This window comes from Fistularia commersonii, chromosome 8 (assembly GCF_037954325.1).
Source record: "Fistularia commersonii isolate RoL2024-O1a breed Wild chromosome 8, RoL_Fcom_v1.0, whole genome shotgun sequence".
Taxonomy (NCBI): Eukaryota; Metazoa; Chordata; class Actinopteri; order Syngnathiformes; family Fistulariidae; genus Fistularia; species Fistularia commersonii.
The window spans coordinates 11488920-11507790 of record NC_141291.1 but is presented as its reverse complement, the minus strand read 5'-3'; the positions used below and the strand labels follow the sequence as shown (position 1 = coordinate 11507790).

Below are 18871 nucleotides of genomic sequence, written 5' to 3'. Positions count from 1 at the left end.
CCATTGTGATTTATGAATAAGGGGAACAGACAGAAGGGACAGCTCATCCATGGATTCGATCTTGGTCTTATCCCATTACAGCTATATTTTGGAATATTATAGAAATTCAGAAAGTGTAGCACGTTGTGATGTAGTTCTTTGCTAATGAACATGTGCTATCAGCGGGTCAATGTAACAATACTGTGATGACTCTGTAAATGCAATGAGGATATTTTCTACAGGCTCACCAGCTAATTCGTCCCCTGATGAGAGGGGAGTTGCAGCTCTTGCACAAATGCCTGAACAGTGCTCCAAAGACACTAAGAAATATTGATTTTTCAGTGGCTACCATGGTGATGATGTTTTGCTACATCAAACAAGTGATACTTTGTTTAGTAACAGGATATTAGTTTAAATGTCTGGCTGATTGCAGATCAATTTCCTGCTGTGATTTAGTGATGCCAGTTGCAACTTGGCAAAATGAAGGCCAGGGCATCAGTCAAGGCGGTGTCAAGATTGCAAAATATAAACTTTGTGCACTAAAGAGTAAGCTGAGGGAGAGTTAGGAGGCTATGAATTTCTTGACAAAGAGTTCGATGATCATCTTGGAATGATGAATAGCAATCATCTGACTTGATGAGAATTTTACCTTTCAAACGGATTTATGTTAAGGCTTAAGTTTTGTGTGTTCAAGTAGGTTGAGTGAAGCCTGCACAGAAATAGGTTTTAGATCCAGCAATTCAAGACAGAATATGATAAGACCGTATGACAGAAGAGCGGCAAAGCTGGCAAACAGTCCATTCAAACCTTACACAGAAAGTCAAGTTGACTGACAACATTATGGCTGTCACCAAAATGTATACTCAAGTACATTTCAGACATGCCTCCCCAATAAATAAACATGACAGCAGCTTATGTCTGGCATGAGATTGAATTGAATGCTGCCATTAGATATAAAGGCAAGGGCAAAGAGGTTTAGCACCGAGAGAGTAATTGTACATCTTGTTATCTTGGTTCACAGATTGAGGTCATCATAGTATGTCTCACAAGTACAATCTCTATGACTAAAGGAAATAAATAAGTGCCCTCTGAGGGTGCAAATGTCCATTTCATCTTTCCTGAATTAATGAAAAGGACTGGATCTGGACCAAAAATATAATGGGTTTCCCCACCTGGCCTGGCCCAAAAAGTTTTAAGAAAAATAAGATTTGTAGATGCTATTTTATACTGCATAAGCAGACTTTGGGCCAGTACAAAGTGGTCCACTGCTAGTTTTGAGAACCACACAGTTGACATTTTCTTGCCAAATATTCATATTGTTTAACTGTCCTTGTACCATCTGTATACTCATTTATTTCCAGCTCTGTTGTTGGTGCATTCCTGTTTTGGTTAAGCAGAAAGGGCTTGTGCCAATGGTGCACCTTGAAATTTTCATTGTATTTAAAGTAAGCCTCATTGCAAAGTGTTCTAAAAGTGGGATTTGTACAAACACTACAATCTACTGCTATGAAAAAAAATGTTGAGCAGGACAAAAGCACAGAACTCATTTCATAAAGTCTTAAGTTGGCATTGTTTACCTAAAAAAATATTCATCTGGAGAGATTATTAGATAAATCCTTGCATCTATAAAAAGTCTGCATTCATGCAAGTGTGTAGAAGTGTGCTGTGCATGGATCTCAATACCTCTGTCACCACAATGGTGGCATAGTATCAATTTTTCTCTTTTTTTAAGCAGAAACGTGAGATCAATATCCCCATTGTTTTGTTTTTTTAATACTATTTTAAATACACTCCTGTGTGTGTGTTTTGGAGAAGCGCCGATTTAAGACGATGCACATGTCTCTCATTTGCCTAATTGAATGGAGCTGGTTATTAAAGCTAACGCTTGCTTTATGCCTTTTAGCAGTGTTGTTTCGTTTTAATTACACAGATGTCTTCGTTCATCATGTTGTGCAATTTCCCACGGTCTGTTCCAGATTCCTTTTTTTTGCAGGCAATTGCAAGTCCACGTGCTTGTAAGAATGACCTACAATGGCAATTAAAAGAGCAAATCAAGCTTGAATTGAAAGAAATAATGCTTGTAATGTTCATACAAAAAAATCAGATTCTGTTTCCTGCTGAAAAGGCCTTCAATTGTAGCATGTATCGATGGTGACAAAATGCAGTTATACTATCTTTTAGGACATATGAGTGCCTACAAGCAAGAGAGCTTATCAAAACCGCCAGACCACATCCACCACTGGAAAGTGAAATTTGGCTTGACTTAAATGCATGCCTTCATTACTAGAATTCAGAGTTCTTCTGAAGAATACCCAACCCATCAGCTGCTACACTGCCAGCTCCCCCTTTTTCGAAAAGTGTATGTAAATCCATTCCTCTTGCACTCAACAACAATTTAAAAAGTCCACAACACTGAAATGTCTTATTTGTGTTGTAGTATCGAAATACTGGTATTGATTTGCCACTGCGGCCCTTATTGTTCAAGACCTTCCACTAAACTGCCCCTGTGTTTCCCACACACTATAATTTGAGATGCACTAATGACAATCATGGATTTGATTTAAATCCACAATTACATGGTCATTACCTCCCATTGTTCCGTGCTCTCAAAACGACCTTAATAATATACAACATCTAAGTGCTTACCAAACATCCAGGTGTACAAACTAGCTTCCAATTTACTCTCGCTCCATTCTCGGACTATGCTCACCTGGCTGACATCCAGCCCACACGTGGGCTACGAATACGATCTGACAATGGCACTCAAATATACTTTGCTAATGTTGTGGCCTTCACCCGGAGTTGATGCGGTGGGTAAGGGATGTTTTCTGGCACCTTGATAACAGCTGTGAGTCGACCCGTATAAATATACTGTATTGTGGTTTGTTATAATAGTTCGGGTTTTAATGGTTTTGTTCCGGGCTGTTGTCTAAATGTGCAAATAATTGAAATGTTCATCCACTAAACATACTGTGAGTGGATATGTTGCAAAGCCACCACTCCGCTCACCTTTGCACTCTGGCGAGCATCATCCGACCGTAATTTGAGGATGAATAAAAACATTATGAACACACACAATTGGCTTGTTGTGCATTTTTGTTCTTCTTCAACCATAAAGCATGCTTTTTTTTTTTTTTTTCTTCTTTAACTTCATTCATTCCAGTTTTGTGTTCCGGTGATGTGATGGCAATATTTTTGTATTTGTCTTTGAAAAGCTTTATGAAGGCACATGTTGGAGAACAATTTTTGATTTCAGCATGTTGATGCCATCTCAGGTTACTCAATAACAAGCAACAACATTTGTATCAAAAATGGGTGTATACTCTTAATTTATAAGTTTATTAGGTTTACAATCTAGAGCCAAAAATGAGGGATACTATGTGAATTGTCACTTAACTGGAAGGTAACTTGCTGACTGGTAAATGTTACTAAAATAATTTGATTAAATCAGGTGTAATCGGTGTATTGACTTGATCCTGATAAGATAATAAATGGTATATTTCTGTACTATATGGAGTGTTGGCCGAATACCTAATATCACTAGCCTTTTTATACATAGATGGCTGATTCTTACATAGACAAAAAGATTTGGATTGTAACCTGACTTAAAACAAGAAGAAGACAGGGTGAAAGTAAGATCTGAAGTCTCTCCTTCCATGTTAGTTAGAAGCAGAGGGTCTCCAATGTATAGGTGTCTTCAGAGTATCAATGTTACATGATGCACGAAGCTCTTTGTAGCAGCTCGAAAAATCAAGGGTGTACCACGCAGGCTGGAAAAACTGACCTTGATATAGTTTGACCGTCTGAGAGGGATAGGTTACTAACAAGGCCTCGAATCTTTGTGAAAATTGCTTTTATCTTGCAAAGGAAAAAATGTTTTCTTGACTGGGTGTACATACAGTTTTATCCATCCATCCATCGCTTATCAGGCAGCTGCCAGAGCGGAGAGGTCCAGACTTCCCACTCCCCAGCCACATGGTCCAGCTCTTCTGGGGGGATCCCAAGGACTTCCCAGGCCAACTTAGAGACGTTCTGTCCCCGTGGCCTCCTCCCAGATACCCGAACCACCTCATCTGACTCCTCTCTATGTGGAGGAGCAGTGACTCCACTCTGATACCCTCCTGGATGGCCAAACTTCTCACCCTATCTCTAAAGGAAGAGTCCGGCCACCCTGTGGAGAAAACTCATTTCGGACGCTTGTAGCCACCAATTTGTACCTTCGGTCATTACCCACAGCTCATGACCATAGTTGAGGGTAGGAATGTAGATCAACCGGTAAATTGAGAGCTTCGCCTTCTGGCTCAGCTCTACCACGACAGTCCGGTGCAGAGTCGGCATCCAAGCAGACGCTGTGCTGATGCGCCTGTCGATCTCCTGCTCCATCCTACCCTTTTTTGTGAACAAGACCCTTAGATACTTTACCTCCCCCACTTGGGGCAGGACATCTTCCCTGATCCGGAGTGGGGACTCCACCTGTTTCCGGTTGAGCACCCTGGTCTCGGATTTGGCGGTGCTGATCCTCATCCCGGACGCTTCACATTAGGCTGCAAATGCTGGAGATCATGGCCTGATGAAGCCAACAGAGCCATGTGGATCCTTTCAACACCCTGGCTGCGCCTAAAAATTCTGTCCATAAAGTTATGAACAGCATTGGTGACAACAGTCACAACAGTTTTATAAACGGCATAATTGTCTGTGGGTCTCTACCCAGTGCTGTGATCGACAGGGTTTCAGTTAAAGTGGGAACGACTCCAGTGGACCCGCCACCCTTTTTGTAGGATAAGTGGTAAAGATCTGAATGAACAGGAAAATAGAATTAATAGTAACACATAATTACATCAGGGGACAGAATATCTGTGCTGTTAAATGTTTTGCCAATGGCCTCTGAGAAACATTGTTTATGCCTTTGGCCCTGAAACCAATGCCAGTGGTTAATCTGTGCTTGCAGCCTTGATGCTGCATGCAGGAGCCAAAAAAAAAACAAATCATGGATGCTTGAAGAGGAATGTCTGAATGAATCGTCCATCACCCAGTTTTTAAAAGGAAATGTGTCCGTCGCTTAATTTTCACTGCTTTTAGTTCAGTCTTCTCCTGTAGTGGATAAGAAGAACATGGGCTTGGAAGTCCGGTCACACCTGAAGACAAGTTTTACTTTTTAATCTGTTCATCGATGGGGTACCCTCTTAGAACATAATTTGTCTCTGCGTACCCTCGGTTTGCACTGGAGTCAGGCATGTTTTTAAGAATTTGAGTTAATGACCCATTGGGAAAATTGCTGACTGGAGGGACGCAGGACAAACTCAAGTCTTGCCAAGCTAATGAATAGTTCCCAGTTTTCCTTACAGTGTGTCCCCTGAAATAATATTATTTATGGCTGATAAATAGTTTATAACAAACCCAGGGTGGAAATGTAAATTCTATTCTTAAATAATTCTGGGAAGTATAAACTTGCAAAGCATATATTTGTAATATTTAAGGTCAGACTTAGTTGCAATCATGACTTGTTTACACAACAAACAAAGCCTGTCATTTCATTCTTGCAACTTGCAAGAGCCATCAGGGAGTGAATCAGTGCCAAATTTCAAACTTATCAATGGCGCTTATCAAATTACCATTTATTTCTTCTGAAATAATTTTCACAAGAATCCTAGACTCCTATTGACTGTTTGTCCTTTTCTTAATTTCAAAGTCCCCCTCTGCTGGCCTCTGACCTGATCCCAGTGAGCTTGCTCAGTAGGATCATGGTAGATTACACACAGCAAATGGTGGGAGACGATCTACTCAGCAGCAGCTGCTTGTTGCAGCCTACAGGTGGTGCCGATTTGCTTCATCAGGTTAACGTTCAGGTGAATGGCGTTTCCTTTTTCCACACTCTATTCAATTTTTAACCCCTTTACTTGTTTTTTATTTCCCGCTTAAGTTTTACCTGTGCTCCATCACTGCCTGACCGTTCCCACTGTGTTAATCTATCACTACCTGCCTCACATTTCTTTCACCGATGAATTCTCGTGTGACCGCAGCTCGACTTCTGACAATCACCTTGCATCCGACTGAGAGATTTGCCAGTGCAACCCTTTGTCTGGTCAAACACCCTTGAAGATTTCCTGTTTACCTAAGACTGCACGCTGTGTGTTCACTCTCCAGGCTGTACCTGAGACACAGAGCCGGGATAAACCTGCTGGAGACTGACAGTGCCTACACCCCGTGCGATGCACCAACTGTGGTTTGAAAGTGTGAGACGGTGCACGTTGCTCTCTGCATTCATTAGGGCAACAGCTCTCTTGTGAAAAACTGAACGAGTTCATTAGAACCTGGTCAAACATTTTTACAACACATCGATTCATGTTACAGACCGTGAACAACCAGCGTGGTTTAAGAAAATAACTATTTACCTGAATATGATTTTACAGAAAAATCCTTTTGTTTTGATAATTATTTTCTGTGTCTAGATGGAACAGAAATATGAAGAGCCCAAAGTTATTTACCGATGAATGTCATGCAGCAATTCTTCATCTTGTTCAGGCTCATCCACTAGTTAATAATGTAACAAACTCTGTTAGAGGAGTCTGAAGTGCATAGAGTAAATGTGGAAAGACATCTTAACTTTGTTAAACCATTTACCATTTAGGTGAAATTGAAAAGGGAAACATTCAACCCAAGCATTTCAAACTCCAAAAGATGATACATTGATACACCTTTCAATTTTTCAGTTTTATTTATTTGACTTATCATCTGATTGAATTTCACATGCAACACATATCACTACGGACGATACGAAGACCTTAAGGGAATTCTTGAAATTACACCTTATGTATTAACAGTCAAATGATGAAAACAAAGAGGATTAATATTTTGAGAGAAGGCACAGTGGTTGTTGTTATTGGGTCTGACAATCACCCACTCATTGCTGTCACAGAGGAATAGTGACCTTGTTAATAATAAATCTATCCTTTATTAATCGCTCGTGGGCAAATTAATTTCGAAGTTTGCATGTTCTCCCCGTGTCTGTGTAGATTTCCCCTAGCACTAAGACCATGTATAATAGGTCAGGATGCATGAGAGTGTGTTTGTGAGCGCAACTGTGAGACAATTAGCCAATGGCTACAATCTGGAGAGGTGTGTTTACATGCATGTCTCATGTGTGTTAATTAACATGCACTGTCCCAACCAAATAAATAAATTAAAAAAAAAAAATTATCTGCATTTAACCCATCATGGATGAACCATGAGCAGCAGGCGTGCCGTCCACCAACGCCAGGCGAGCAGTTAGGGGTCCAGTGTCTTGCTCAACAACACTTCGACGCACTATGAGGAGCCGGGAATTGAACCAGAAATGTTCGGTTAATATAGACAATTGCTCTTCCTTCTGTGCCCGCGCATCTCCCCCCCCTCCGGCGGGGGCGCGCCCGTCCGGACTTGTGAATGAGGAGGCGCAGGAGCGGCGCGCACACTGCTTCGCTGTCGGAGCAGCGAAGGGAGGCTGAGAGCGCGCGTACCGGACGCGCACCTCCACCGAGCTGCCGCGGAATTTGGGCCGATGAGGACGAAGACAGTCCACCGCAGGATGAAGATATCCAGGCTGCTCCTGCTGATCCTGCTGTTGCTCCACGGACACTTGCCCAAAGTAAGACCTCTACTCCTATTAGTACCATTTTCTCAGGGGTCCATCCATCCCTCTCCATCCAGCCAGGCGTTTAATGATGGTTATGTCTTAACCCTGAACTTTATCATTTCAAGACAACATTCTTTTCCCAAACCATTTGAATCCATCAATGGTGCTCTCGGGAGAATCCAGACACTCCTCCATCCCTCCGTCTTTACCTGAGGCAGCTCTTGGAAGTTTCTTGGGTGAAACAAAAAATCAAATTGAGCTTTTTTTATGCACACAGAATAATCAGGATTTTATGTTTTATGTCGCACGACTTGTTCGGGGAGCTGCATGTTCTGGTGGATGAACTCAAGTTTACTCCTGCAATGCCCACACAAATCAGAAGGGAAGAAAACACCGCTGATGTAAAACCAGACCCTGGATCGGTTCTTAAAAATCATACAATTTGGATGAACAGCACTTCTGAAGCAGCACTCTTGATCTCACACACCACATGAATTTTAATTTGAGATAAAACATTTTCTACATAAAATATAGTGCTGTCCCAAGAAAAATTGCACCCTCCTGTGTGAAAATTAAGAGTGTCTGTATTTTCAAGATACTTCACACTCTTCTCTGTGGGCGACAGGCTGTTCATTTGGCTGTGTTTTATTTCCTACTTTGCTTTAGTACAGTTTGTTTTGTCTTTCCACGCATTTTAAATTATGCAAAGTTGAGCTTAAGAGCTGCCATTTCCATGATCAAACATCACTGTGTGTCTGCGTGCTCCCTAGAAAGGGATGCTTGTCAGTTTTTGCTGACCCACCTACTAGAACCGCTGTGTGTTATCTCTTCTACTTTGAGGGTTATTTGTCCCTCCTCCCCACCCTGACGACAAAAACCTTTGGGAAAATTAGGGTCATTTTCTGTTTCAGCAAAACGTCCTTGACCAATTTTGGTTACAAAGTCCTTCGGGCAGAGGTCAGAATATCTTTTTATCTTATGACCCTCACAATTTCAACAAGTGTTCATTAAGTTAAATCAAGTGGTTAGTGCCTTTGCCTCGCGGTAAGAAGGTCCTCGGTTCGATTCCGACAGGGGCGGGAAGCTTTCTGTGTGGCGTCTCCCCGTGGGTTTTCTCCCACAGTCCAAAAACATGCAGGTTGTAGGTTCTTTGTAGACCCTAAACTTGGCAAGCTGTGTGAATAAGAATGAATGGTTGCACGTCTCTGACAGCAGGACTAGACTGCAGCACACCAGGGAATTGTTAAAGAAAAATGCCTAACATTAACTATAATAGTCTAAAATTTGACAGTTCCACTGATGGGGAGAGACGGGTCCTCTCACGATCCATGCTATCACTGCAACATTTCTCGTGGCCCAGGTGTCCCGTTATTGTCAGCAAGAACGGCGTGTAGCAGGCAGCCCTTTCCGACCCTCCTGGATGTGCCGGTGAGATGCCGGCTACTGACGAGGAATTTCGGGTTCTGACGCCAGCAGACTTCCAACGCGGTGTACTTAAAAATTGATGTGGCACCACTTTGAGATTGGTGCAGCTAAATGAGAAGCCAATTACTTTTCCAAATTCATTGAACTTTGCCTTGTCATTATCGCTCCTTGTTTCAAATGTGCAGTCTTTGAAACTCTCCAGGGTTAGAGCTTGAGTGTCTGGATTTGAAAAGTGTTGGGCAAAACAGGGCTCCAACATTTTTAATGGACATGAGGCACAAGGAGTTTTATTAGTTATGATTTGACTCCAGACTTTTTTTTCCTGAACTAAGTGGGGGTCGCGTGGCCTTGAGAAAAGTCTGCTCCGGGCCCCTCAGCCCTCAGGCTACCAAGACTGATAAGAAGCACTGTTTTGGGCTAGGGGTTTGCCAGAGGCTGGCCTAGAGCTCCCGGCCCCATCCCAAGGTTGGCTTATCCCAGGGATGAGGCACCGTTTTTGGACCAGGGATTGGCTGGAGGTTGGAAGCATTCCGACAAGGTGATGCCTCTGCACTTTTAGGCAGCGCTTTACTTGCAGCGCACAGATAAGTTTCGCCTTTCTGCAAAGGGTTTGGAGATTCTAATCTAATGTGCCTGCAGGTTACTTACCGCTAAAGTCCTCCTCAGTCACTGCTATGGCATCTGATTCTTTATTACTGTTAGCAGTACTTTGCTGCTGGTCATCTTGTGAGACATAAAATGGACGTGTGGTTTTGTAAAGAATAATTTTAAGGAGCTGAAAAATATGGTCAGGGTCCTTTTGGGCATATTTAGGAATATGCTGTTTGATAGCCAGCGTGGCTTCATCAGTGACTATCAGGTAGGCTCTTTCCAGGCAGAACAGCCTTTAAATACATAGAAAGCATTGTGAAAATATCTTCCTCCTGACCTCTGACAGTGTTGGATGTCTGGCCCGTCTGGACACGATCAACCACACACATCATTTGTTGACATATTTTCACCATTCGTATAGAAGCTTGCATGGAAATCATATGGCCGGCGTGCTAAGCATAGGGTCCTGGCGCTGCCGCCTTACAATGATGTCCGGCGACATGTTTCATCAATATATTCATTTAGGAAATGCGGTCTGGGGAAAGCAGAAAGTCCCATAAGTGGTTAAAAAGTGCATGCCAGATAGGGGGGCGAGAGTCAGCGTTAACTTTTTAAGCAGATGAGGCTGGTGGGGGAGGAAATGTCAGACAGCTGGCATGAGAGCTTCTCTGTGCAGCGTTCAAACACGTTACCAAATATAGGAAACTAAGGTAAACGTTCGAAAGTTCACAACTAGAATAACTTGGCCCCGCATGTTCGGCCCCAAGATTGGATGTTTGTGGAAGATATGGGTTTTTATTGGGTGGTATATCAAATCATCGATGATCCTGGCAGATATTAAGTTCCCAGCCATCTGAGGATAAGACTGGCTACATACGGGTTGCAAATCATCCTTCTGTGATACTATTACAGTGTTTATATGTAAAACCGATGTTGAGGTCACTGTCGTGATTAAGATTTGAATTGATTGATTCATTTTTTTTTTTTCTCAACTGAAACTGTTGGTAAATAAAATGTCATCAAATATCTGCCGTGACTCCAATTCACCTCTCAAATTTCAAAGTTGTGATTCCACCAAGCAGGACACTGAAGCAAATTGAATTTACAGACTTTGAAATTAATTTTTGTCAATATCTAATGAGGAAACAATTCGGTGAAATTGTTTCAGATCTAAAAGGACACGGCTTAATGGATGCCACACAATATTTAGAAGGTGAACAGCAGCTCATATAATTGAGAATTGCATTTTTTGTGTGTGTGTGTGTGTGTGTGTGTGTGTGTGTGTGTGTGTGTGTGTGTGTGTGTACATTCAGATAAATATGACTTAATACAAACTTTTGACAAGTGATGTAGAGGAGGTTTCTAAAATAATCAGACCTAACAAGCCAAAATTGTGAATTTAAAAATGTACATTCATTATGACAATATGTATTATACACGCAGCAATACTGGCCACCTGGCTGCACTGGCCAGCTACCGCTGACAGCCGCATCTTGCTAATCTCTGGGCTGGGAAAAAGGCCTGAAGAAAAGGAGGCACAATGATCGCTATCACATAACTGATGCATGGATAAATGATAGCGTGTACAGTTTGACCGCAGAAAAACAAACACACACCCCCCCCTCCCCCCTTTGCTTTGCTGACGCTCCCCGTTTTGTGTTAACTTCGAAGCACTGGGAGCTATTTGACAGGAAAAACCCTCGGTAAAAAGTTGAAACAACAGTCTGGCAGCCATCATGATGACTTCTCTGCTTACATATTACCTGCAGCCGGCAGATATTTATGCAGTGTTTTGCTCACAGAGATGTTGTGTGTACATGCCCCTGAAGCTCCGCAGAGGTTCTCGTGCGCACTGCTTTTGTGAATACTTTGAGGATGACGTTTTGATTCATTGCCCGCCACGGCCAGCTCTTTCACCAAGTTGCCCGAGATTTTGCGGGCATGTTTTTTTCTAATCCTTCATAGGAGCCCCTGTCCTCTGTACACTCACACTCTACTTGCAGTGTGTTTGGGAATACATGTATATATAAACTCTTTTGATGAAGAGAACTCAGCTCTGGTCCGATAGGCAAGGACGCATTCCGACCCCCCCACCTCTAAAACTTTGCTCCAGTTTAACTTCTGTTTTATGAGGCGTTGATGGATTTCAAGAAGTTTGATACAACTGGATTGTTTTTTTTTAAATGATGTAACGGTCAGCATGGCTGATTTTATTTTTCCTCACCAAGCAGCTCCAAAACCAGCAGCTAATTTGTGTTTTTCCTACTCTCTAAAAAACTCCTTACCTTTTTATATAAAGATTTTAAACTATGTAAAATATATAAAACTTTAAATGAATAAGGCCTGGTGGTCATGATCCTAGTTCGGGTTTTGGGTCCAGGCCGGACAACTTGATTGCTCGTTGCAGGTCTCGCTTTCAAACGGATAGTCTTCTGTGGCCGGTCGAACAAGACACAAAAGCACAGAGGTGCCACTTGTGATCTAGACTGAACTGGAGGAGGTTCATCTCCAACTCCAATATTGGACACATGAGCTTCCACCTTGAATGCTTGTTGGGGGTCAAGCTTAACCAGGGTGGGAGCAGAAGAAGTGAAATGGTCCTTTGCGGGAGAGAAAGCTTGTATACTCGTGCACTCCATCATAGATTGTGCACTGAAATTTAACATTCCTGCTTTCATGAACAATTTGTTCTCATCGCTTTGTTCTTTGATGGAGGATGTGGAAGTGGTTCCCCCCCGGGAGCTTGAGAAAGGACCAGAATGTCGCCCCTAATAAACAACTACAAAGCACTTCAGTAAAATCTCTTAAAACACCATCGATGAAAAGTCTGCAAAGTGGCCAAGAGGGGATGCAGAAACGATTGGTGTTCTTTTACATAGGTTGAGATGTTGCTAAAGCTGCAAGCCAAAGTTTGGAATCTGACTCCTTGCATGGGTGTGGTAAAAACTCTTTAAATTGGAGAGCAGCAATTCTCAGCAGTGACCTCTGCAGGTGCAAGGGAAGATGGCGACTGTGAGATTGCAGAGTACGCGGGTAATGTGTCTTGAGATTACATCTATTGGGGTGCGTTCGGTGCAGCTCAGGGAAAATGAGACTCGGGTCAACCGATTTGGATTTGAAAGACAGATGCACAAGGGGATTTCCCCGATGAAATGGTGAGAGCTTGAACATGATGGCTCCACAAAAAGTTCAGCTGACCTCCTGAATTGAGCAGGGAGGGTCGAGGCAGGATGAGGATATCTGAACGGCCGACAACTTTTAATGACTCTGGGATCCATGTGGTTGGGAAGAGGTGGTAGTGGGATTTCCATCCCAACCAGGGGAGGTACAACAATAAGAAATAATGGAAATGTGGGCTGTTTTTAGTGATTTAAAACAAACTTGATAAATTATCCACTTTGTGCTTTGTTGGGCTTGTGAGCTGCTGTTTTATCTACATTCAATCTAAAATGTGCAAGCTGAAAAGGAAATATGAATGCAATATAAAACATGAATAGGGTTATTTTTGTGTGAGAGCTTTCCAACACTGCTTTCCAAAGTGTGATGCACTAACCATTCATGAATTCATGTTTCTGGGAGGAGATACATTTACAAGAACTCCTCGCAAGACATGAATCTAATTTCAACAACAGCATCTCAGGGTCTTATTCATAGATTATTATCTCATCATGGATAAACCAGTGAGTTATCCTGTAATTTGTATTATATATAATGCTTGCAGTTTGTTACCTCTCTTCAAAATGTTCAGCTCTTACAGGACTTCCCAATCAAGTTCATGCCAATGGGGAAAAAAAGCGAGGTTCTCAAAGGCTCCGATCCTCCAGACATTTCCCTGCCCGTCTGAGTTACTCGCGCAGACAATGTCAGCACATTAATCCTACGCCTCCCTGCCGGATGCCCACTTTCTCCTCAGGTCATGTTGAATTTTCCCACTGTAATCGGTCGCAGGCGAAGACTACTCTGGGCAAAGTTCTGTAGATTGAGATGGTGTCAGGACGACCTTGTTCATGGAGGGAACAAGAGGAAGAGAGGCGATGAGTGCAACTTAGTAAAACCAGTGGTGGGAGAAATTGTGTCTTAGTTTTTACAGTGCGTGCCGCATACCTTTTTATCAGATCTTACATGACTATCGACGATATGGCTTTGGTAGAAGTATTGAAGGGATTACATTCGGTATCAACCACTGTAAATGTTTTCAGTCTCTTCAACTGGAAAATAGTCAGTGTTATTCTTGAGTGCGAAAACACCATCTATTCAGTTCGGCCAGAAGATGCATTTCACTCACATCCTTTGACTGAAGGCCTCTTCTGAAAGTATGTTCACTTCTTGATCCAAATTAAATTAACTTCAGACTATTGTTGTTTATCCTGGCTGTGTGTGCAAAAATATCGCAGTGTATAAACACTGGAAAGGGTGGTGGCGAAAATCAATGGTGAACCTAACTTGAAGTTACTCCAATTACAGAAGAGAAGTCATTTAAAAAGGAAAAAGCAGAGAGGATCGTGATCGACTTTTATCTTGTGATGCAAGACTTGACTATAGTTTGGTTCATCATCTGAAAGTCATCACGAAATTCCAGTCATGCCTCATTCATCCGGTCATTAGGTAAACTGCTTATGCTGCACTCAGTCAGGGGTGGGCGGCGCCTATCCCAACTGAGTCCATCAGTCACTCACAGGGCCGCATTAGGAGACCTACAACTATTAACGCTCTTATTCACACGTCTGGGAAATTTAGGGTCTCCAACAAACCTATTCCGTGTCTTCGGACTGCGGGCGGGAACCCTCGCAGACGTGGGGTTTGCATGTTCTCATCCTGACACGGGGAGAACGTGCAAACTCGAAAGAGAAACAACCGAAGACTGTCTTGCAGTGAAGTGCTGACTGCAGTCATGTCACAATTTTATAAAATTAAGCAAACATTCCTTGATTTCTCAAGACAAATAATAGCCATTTTTCATATTTGTTAAAAGATTCATTATGCAAAATAGCAGCAAATCTTGGTTTCATTGTGTAATCACAAGAATTTACCCTCCTTTCTTTGTCATTTGAGGCGATCGTTAAGTTGCAGCCTCTGCTCTCTCATACGAGAGCATATGCACTCTGGAAGGTTTCTGTCTCAATGATCACCTCCATATTTTATTAGCAGATGGAGAGTTTTCTAGATTTTATCTGACAAATATATCAAAGGACTTTAGTATAATTTCCTGTCTCCTAAAATGAAGGATATGATAAAGAATTGGGGAGAAAGCTCCACTGGCACGTGCTTCACTCGCAAATTAAGTTGTGCTGGTTTTACCTGTTTTCATAACATCGCTGCCAAAAGAAGGCGTCTGCTGATTTATTCACAACAGGGCGTAAACCTCTAGATTACAAACTCTGATGGCCATTTATTTGGCTGATGATATATCTGCTTAAAGCGCTGTTTAGAACCCACATGACGACACCCATTGGGGAAAATTACACCGTGTGTGTGTGTGTGTGTGTGTGTGTGTGTGTGTGTGTGTGTGTGTGTGTGTGTGTGTGTGTGTGTGTGCATTGCCAAAGTTGGCTCATTACGGCCGGCAATGTCAAAGCTCACATCGTATGACATGGACAACGATGGGTTATTTTAAGCACACGTCTCCTTCCCTCTGACGATTCCCTGTAACCGAGCGCTGTCACTTGGTTTTGTTCCAGTTCTGTGTTGAGGACAGCTTTGCGGAGGAGCGCTTTGAGGAAAGATTTAGAAACTGAACCCAGGGTTCTGTAGGGTCTTTGCCCGGCGGGACTTTACTGGAGATGTGAGAATTGTTGTGGTTATGACTAAGTTTTGAAAAAAATACAATAATGATCGATATCTGTTATAAAGCACAACCTGTTTTGTCTGTCATTGTGAAATTCAAGACGAGAATACAATGTACAAGGAGTATAAAATGGATTGGGCTCAATTGTGAAATGTGAAACTTGTGAAACACGGAAACTACAGAAACTACAACAATATGTATTTAAGAAACCTTAGTCATCTCTGATATATTCATTCATTATCCATACATTTATCTTGCGCTCAGGGTCGTGGAGCCCATCCCAGATGCTATTGGGCGACAGGCGGGGTTCATTCTGGACCGCTCACCAGTTGATCACAGGGCAACATATGAAAGCCATACAACTATTCACAATTTCATTCATTGTCTACCACTTATCTCACACTTAGTGTCGCGGGAGATACTGCAGCCTATTCCAGCTGTCATTGGGCAAGAGGCAGGATACACCATGTCAATCGCAGTTAGACCTCTCATTCACATGTCCTATTGAGACATACAACATTCCCTCTGTCATTCACATGTCATACAGAGTCCTACTCAATCATACTCAATCATACGCACTTCATACAGACATAAAACATTCACCCTCCCATTCACATGTCGTATGGAGAAAAACAACCATTCTTTCTGACAATATATTGCAGTATTACCACTTTTTTTTGCACTACTGCTATTTTGCACTGTCACAGAAAAAAAAACCATCATGCTGTTATTGTACCATACACCATACTGACCTTTTGCAATAAACTGTAAAAAAAAAAGCAAAAAACCTCTGCCGCTACTATATTCAAATGACAGGTTTATACATTTTAGTCTGCATGCGGTCAAATGTCATCTTTTCACTTTACCAGCAGTTTATATCTGCATGCACTTTATACCTTATAGTTTAATATAATACTGCACTTTACTGTTTAATTTGCACTCTATCATTATTTTGTTAATTTTTGTCACCATGACTTGTCTGAGACTGACTTTTATTCACCCTCTCATTTACATTGAGCCCAATGACATGAATTAAAGGTTTCAAATTGACCAACTGTCTGAGCTTCTGTTTTGAAAGACCTGGATGTGGGTGACAATGATGCCAACTGGAAGATAATACTTTTTGAACTACTTTCCTTTGAAACCCAAGAAGTCCTAGCAGAGCGGCTAATTTGGTATTTGTTTGGCTTCATTGCTTTGGGTCTTTGCTTCGCTGCTCTTGGAACGAACCTAGTTCTGTTATTTGTTGTTTCAGGGAGGTTCACCTTGCTTGATGAGCTGCACTTACCAACAGTGTCAGACGTGCCCTTAAATAAGCTGGGCGCACCAGGCGATCAATACAGTACATTTCACAGCACCTGTGGGGTCAGAGATTATTGCAGAAATAAAAGTGAAAGCTCAAATTGTTGCAATTCTTCTTGTAAGATGTGCCTTTTTTTTCCACAGCTGAAGCTTTTCTGTGAGTTGATAACCACATTTTGTTGTACACCAACTGCCCCCCTTCCACACCCAACACCACCACCACCTTTTCTCTCCCGCACTGCTTACCTTCTTGGGCTCCTCTCACACGTTTCCTCTGACCCATCGGTGGCTGTCAGCCTACATTTTTCCGCACTGTTGACACAGATGAACAATCCCTGGCGATTACTCTCAGGCTCCCATCCCCACTCTGCTCCCTAATCCATTTGCATGATAGCATCTATTTGAAAGGCAAGATGGAGCTGTGTTTGGATTCCAGACCAGGAGAACACGCTGTCTATTTACTGTATTATTATTTGGGGATCCCTCTAATAAAATACCTTCATGCGCTTAAGGAATGTGAGAGAAAACGTGAACTTAAATTAAAAATTTTGTGTGTACGCAAGCTGATTATTATCATCGACCACCCAGAGAAAAGGATCCTTTTAGCTGCTCCAAATGTGGTGGAATTGAGGCATTGTTCCTGATTGTGCTCTCTCTCCCCCTTTGACAGGTGCTAACTGTGCAGATGTGTGACGTGGTGAACGAGATCGAGCTGGAGAAAGAGCGCTGTGAAAACAGCACCTCTGGAAACATCACCTCAGGTTGTTCTCCAAACATATTTCCCTTCTCTCTTGTACTTTAGGAGGCTTTTTAGTGGAAATGGTAAACACTGAGGGTATGAATAGTGCAATAAAAGTAATAAGGTGTGTGTGTGTATGTGTCTATAGCAGGATAGTTTAGAAAACTAATTGAGGTCACAAATATAGCATTTGGAGAAGTCATGAATTGTGAGTCCTTATTTCGTTTCGAATTACATGAGTATACCTTTTCATCTTAACATTTACATCAGAATTGTTTTTGAACTGTGTCAAAAATTATTTCTAATGACAAGGCCAGAAATAATCACATCTCCTCAAGTGTTACAGCAAGAGAGAGATTTTTTAAATATCTGTTATATATAGAAATGTTAATAATGTCAACGTGTCAGACTAATGCCAATAGTATTGTTTGATTTAAGAATATATGAATAACTGAAACGGCTGCACGGTGGCGCAATTGTTTTCACTTCACCTTGTAGCAAGAAGATCCCTGGTCCGATTCTGACAGGAGGCCTTTTGAGTGGAGGTTGCCCGTCTCCCTATGTGTCTGTGGGTTCTCCGGTTTCCTCACACAGTATAAAAACTTGGAGGAGGTTATTGCCCAAAGGTGTAAATGAGAGTGCGAATGGTTGTATGTCCCCGTATGCGGCCCTGTGCTCGACTGGTGACCAATACAGTGTAAACCCTGTTTCTCGCCCAATGACCTCTGGGATAAGAGGTATCGATAATGAAAGCATAGCTTCTATGATTTATTTGACCTTTGTTGATAGAATCAGTATCACCTCCATTAAAACATGCTTTTTGGTCAGCTGGTTTGTGCCTCCTGGACTTAGATGGCCATGTACTGTATTTGGACATTGTGTTATTGGGGTCTCAGCAGTCATTTGGTCTGTGAGGTGAATCCACTGTTTCATGGTTTACGCTCAGAACGCTCGAGAGTTCAGTCCCACAAAGCCAAGTTCGGAGGATAAACTAAAAATCCTCACATTCTATCATCCTTACATTTTTGTTTTTCCAGACCCTGAGGGTTTTACATTTTTGGCTAGTGTTTTTGTCGTAATGTAGCATTTATTCTTTGTTGTTGTTCCTCTACCATGATACAGATTCCTTGACATTTTCCACAGAACTCCGGTTTAGGTTATCATGACCGGCAACCTGCATTATTGGTGAATGTGTTACTTAACTGCGCCACGACTCTTTCCAACAAAACCATACACTGCTCGTTCATTTAGTGTGTTAGAGATAGGAAAGCGGCTTCCTGTCAAGGGAGCAGATAGCAGACTAGAGAAATGAGGGTCAGTGCACAGATAAGAGCCACAGCTGTTTCATACAAAATTCTTCGTCTCCTTTTAGCTTCTCCCTTCTCCCTCCCTCCTTTCGCCATCTAACCCTATTCTCTGTACCCTCCTCTCTCACACC

General features: G+C 42.1%; 1 protein-coding gene across 1 annotated transcript in view; it reads left to right on the top strand.

The window, feature by feature from the left end:
• Nucleotides 1–7301: 7301 nt before the first annotated feature.
• The window catches only part of vipr1b (vasoactive intestinal peptide receptor 1b), a 47583-nt gene continuing 36013 nt past the window's right edge, over nt 7302–18871 (top strand). The window contains exons 1-2 of the mRNA XM_086151137.1: nt 7302–7603; nt 17365–17455. Coding sequence (XP_086007263.1) covers nt 7517–7603; nt 17365–17455 — 178 coding nt within the window. The 5' untranslated portion in view covers nt 7302–7516. The remainder of the gene's footprint in view (nt 7604–17364; nt 17456–18871) is intronic.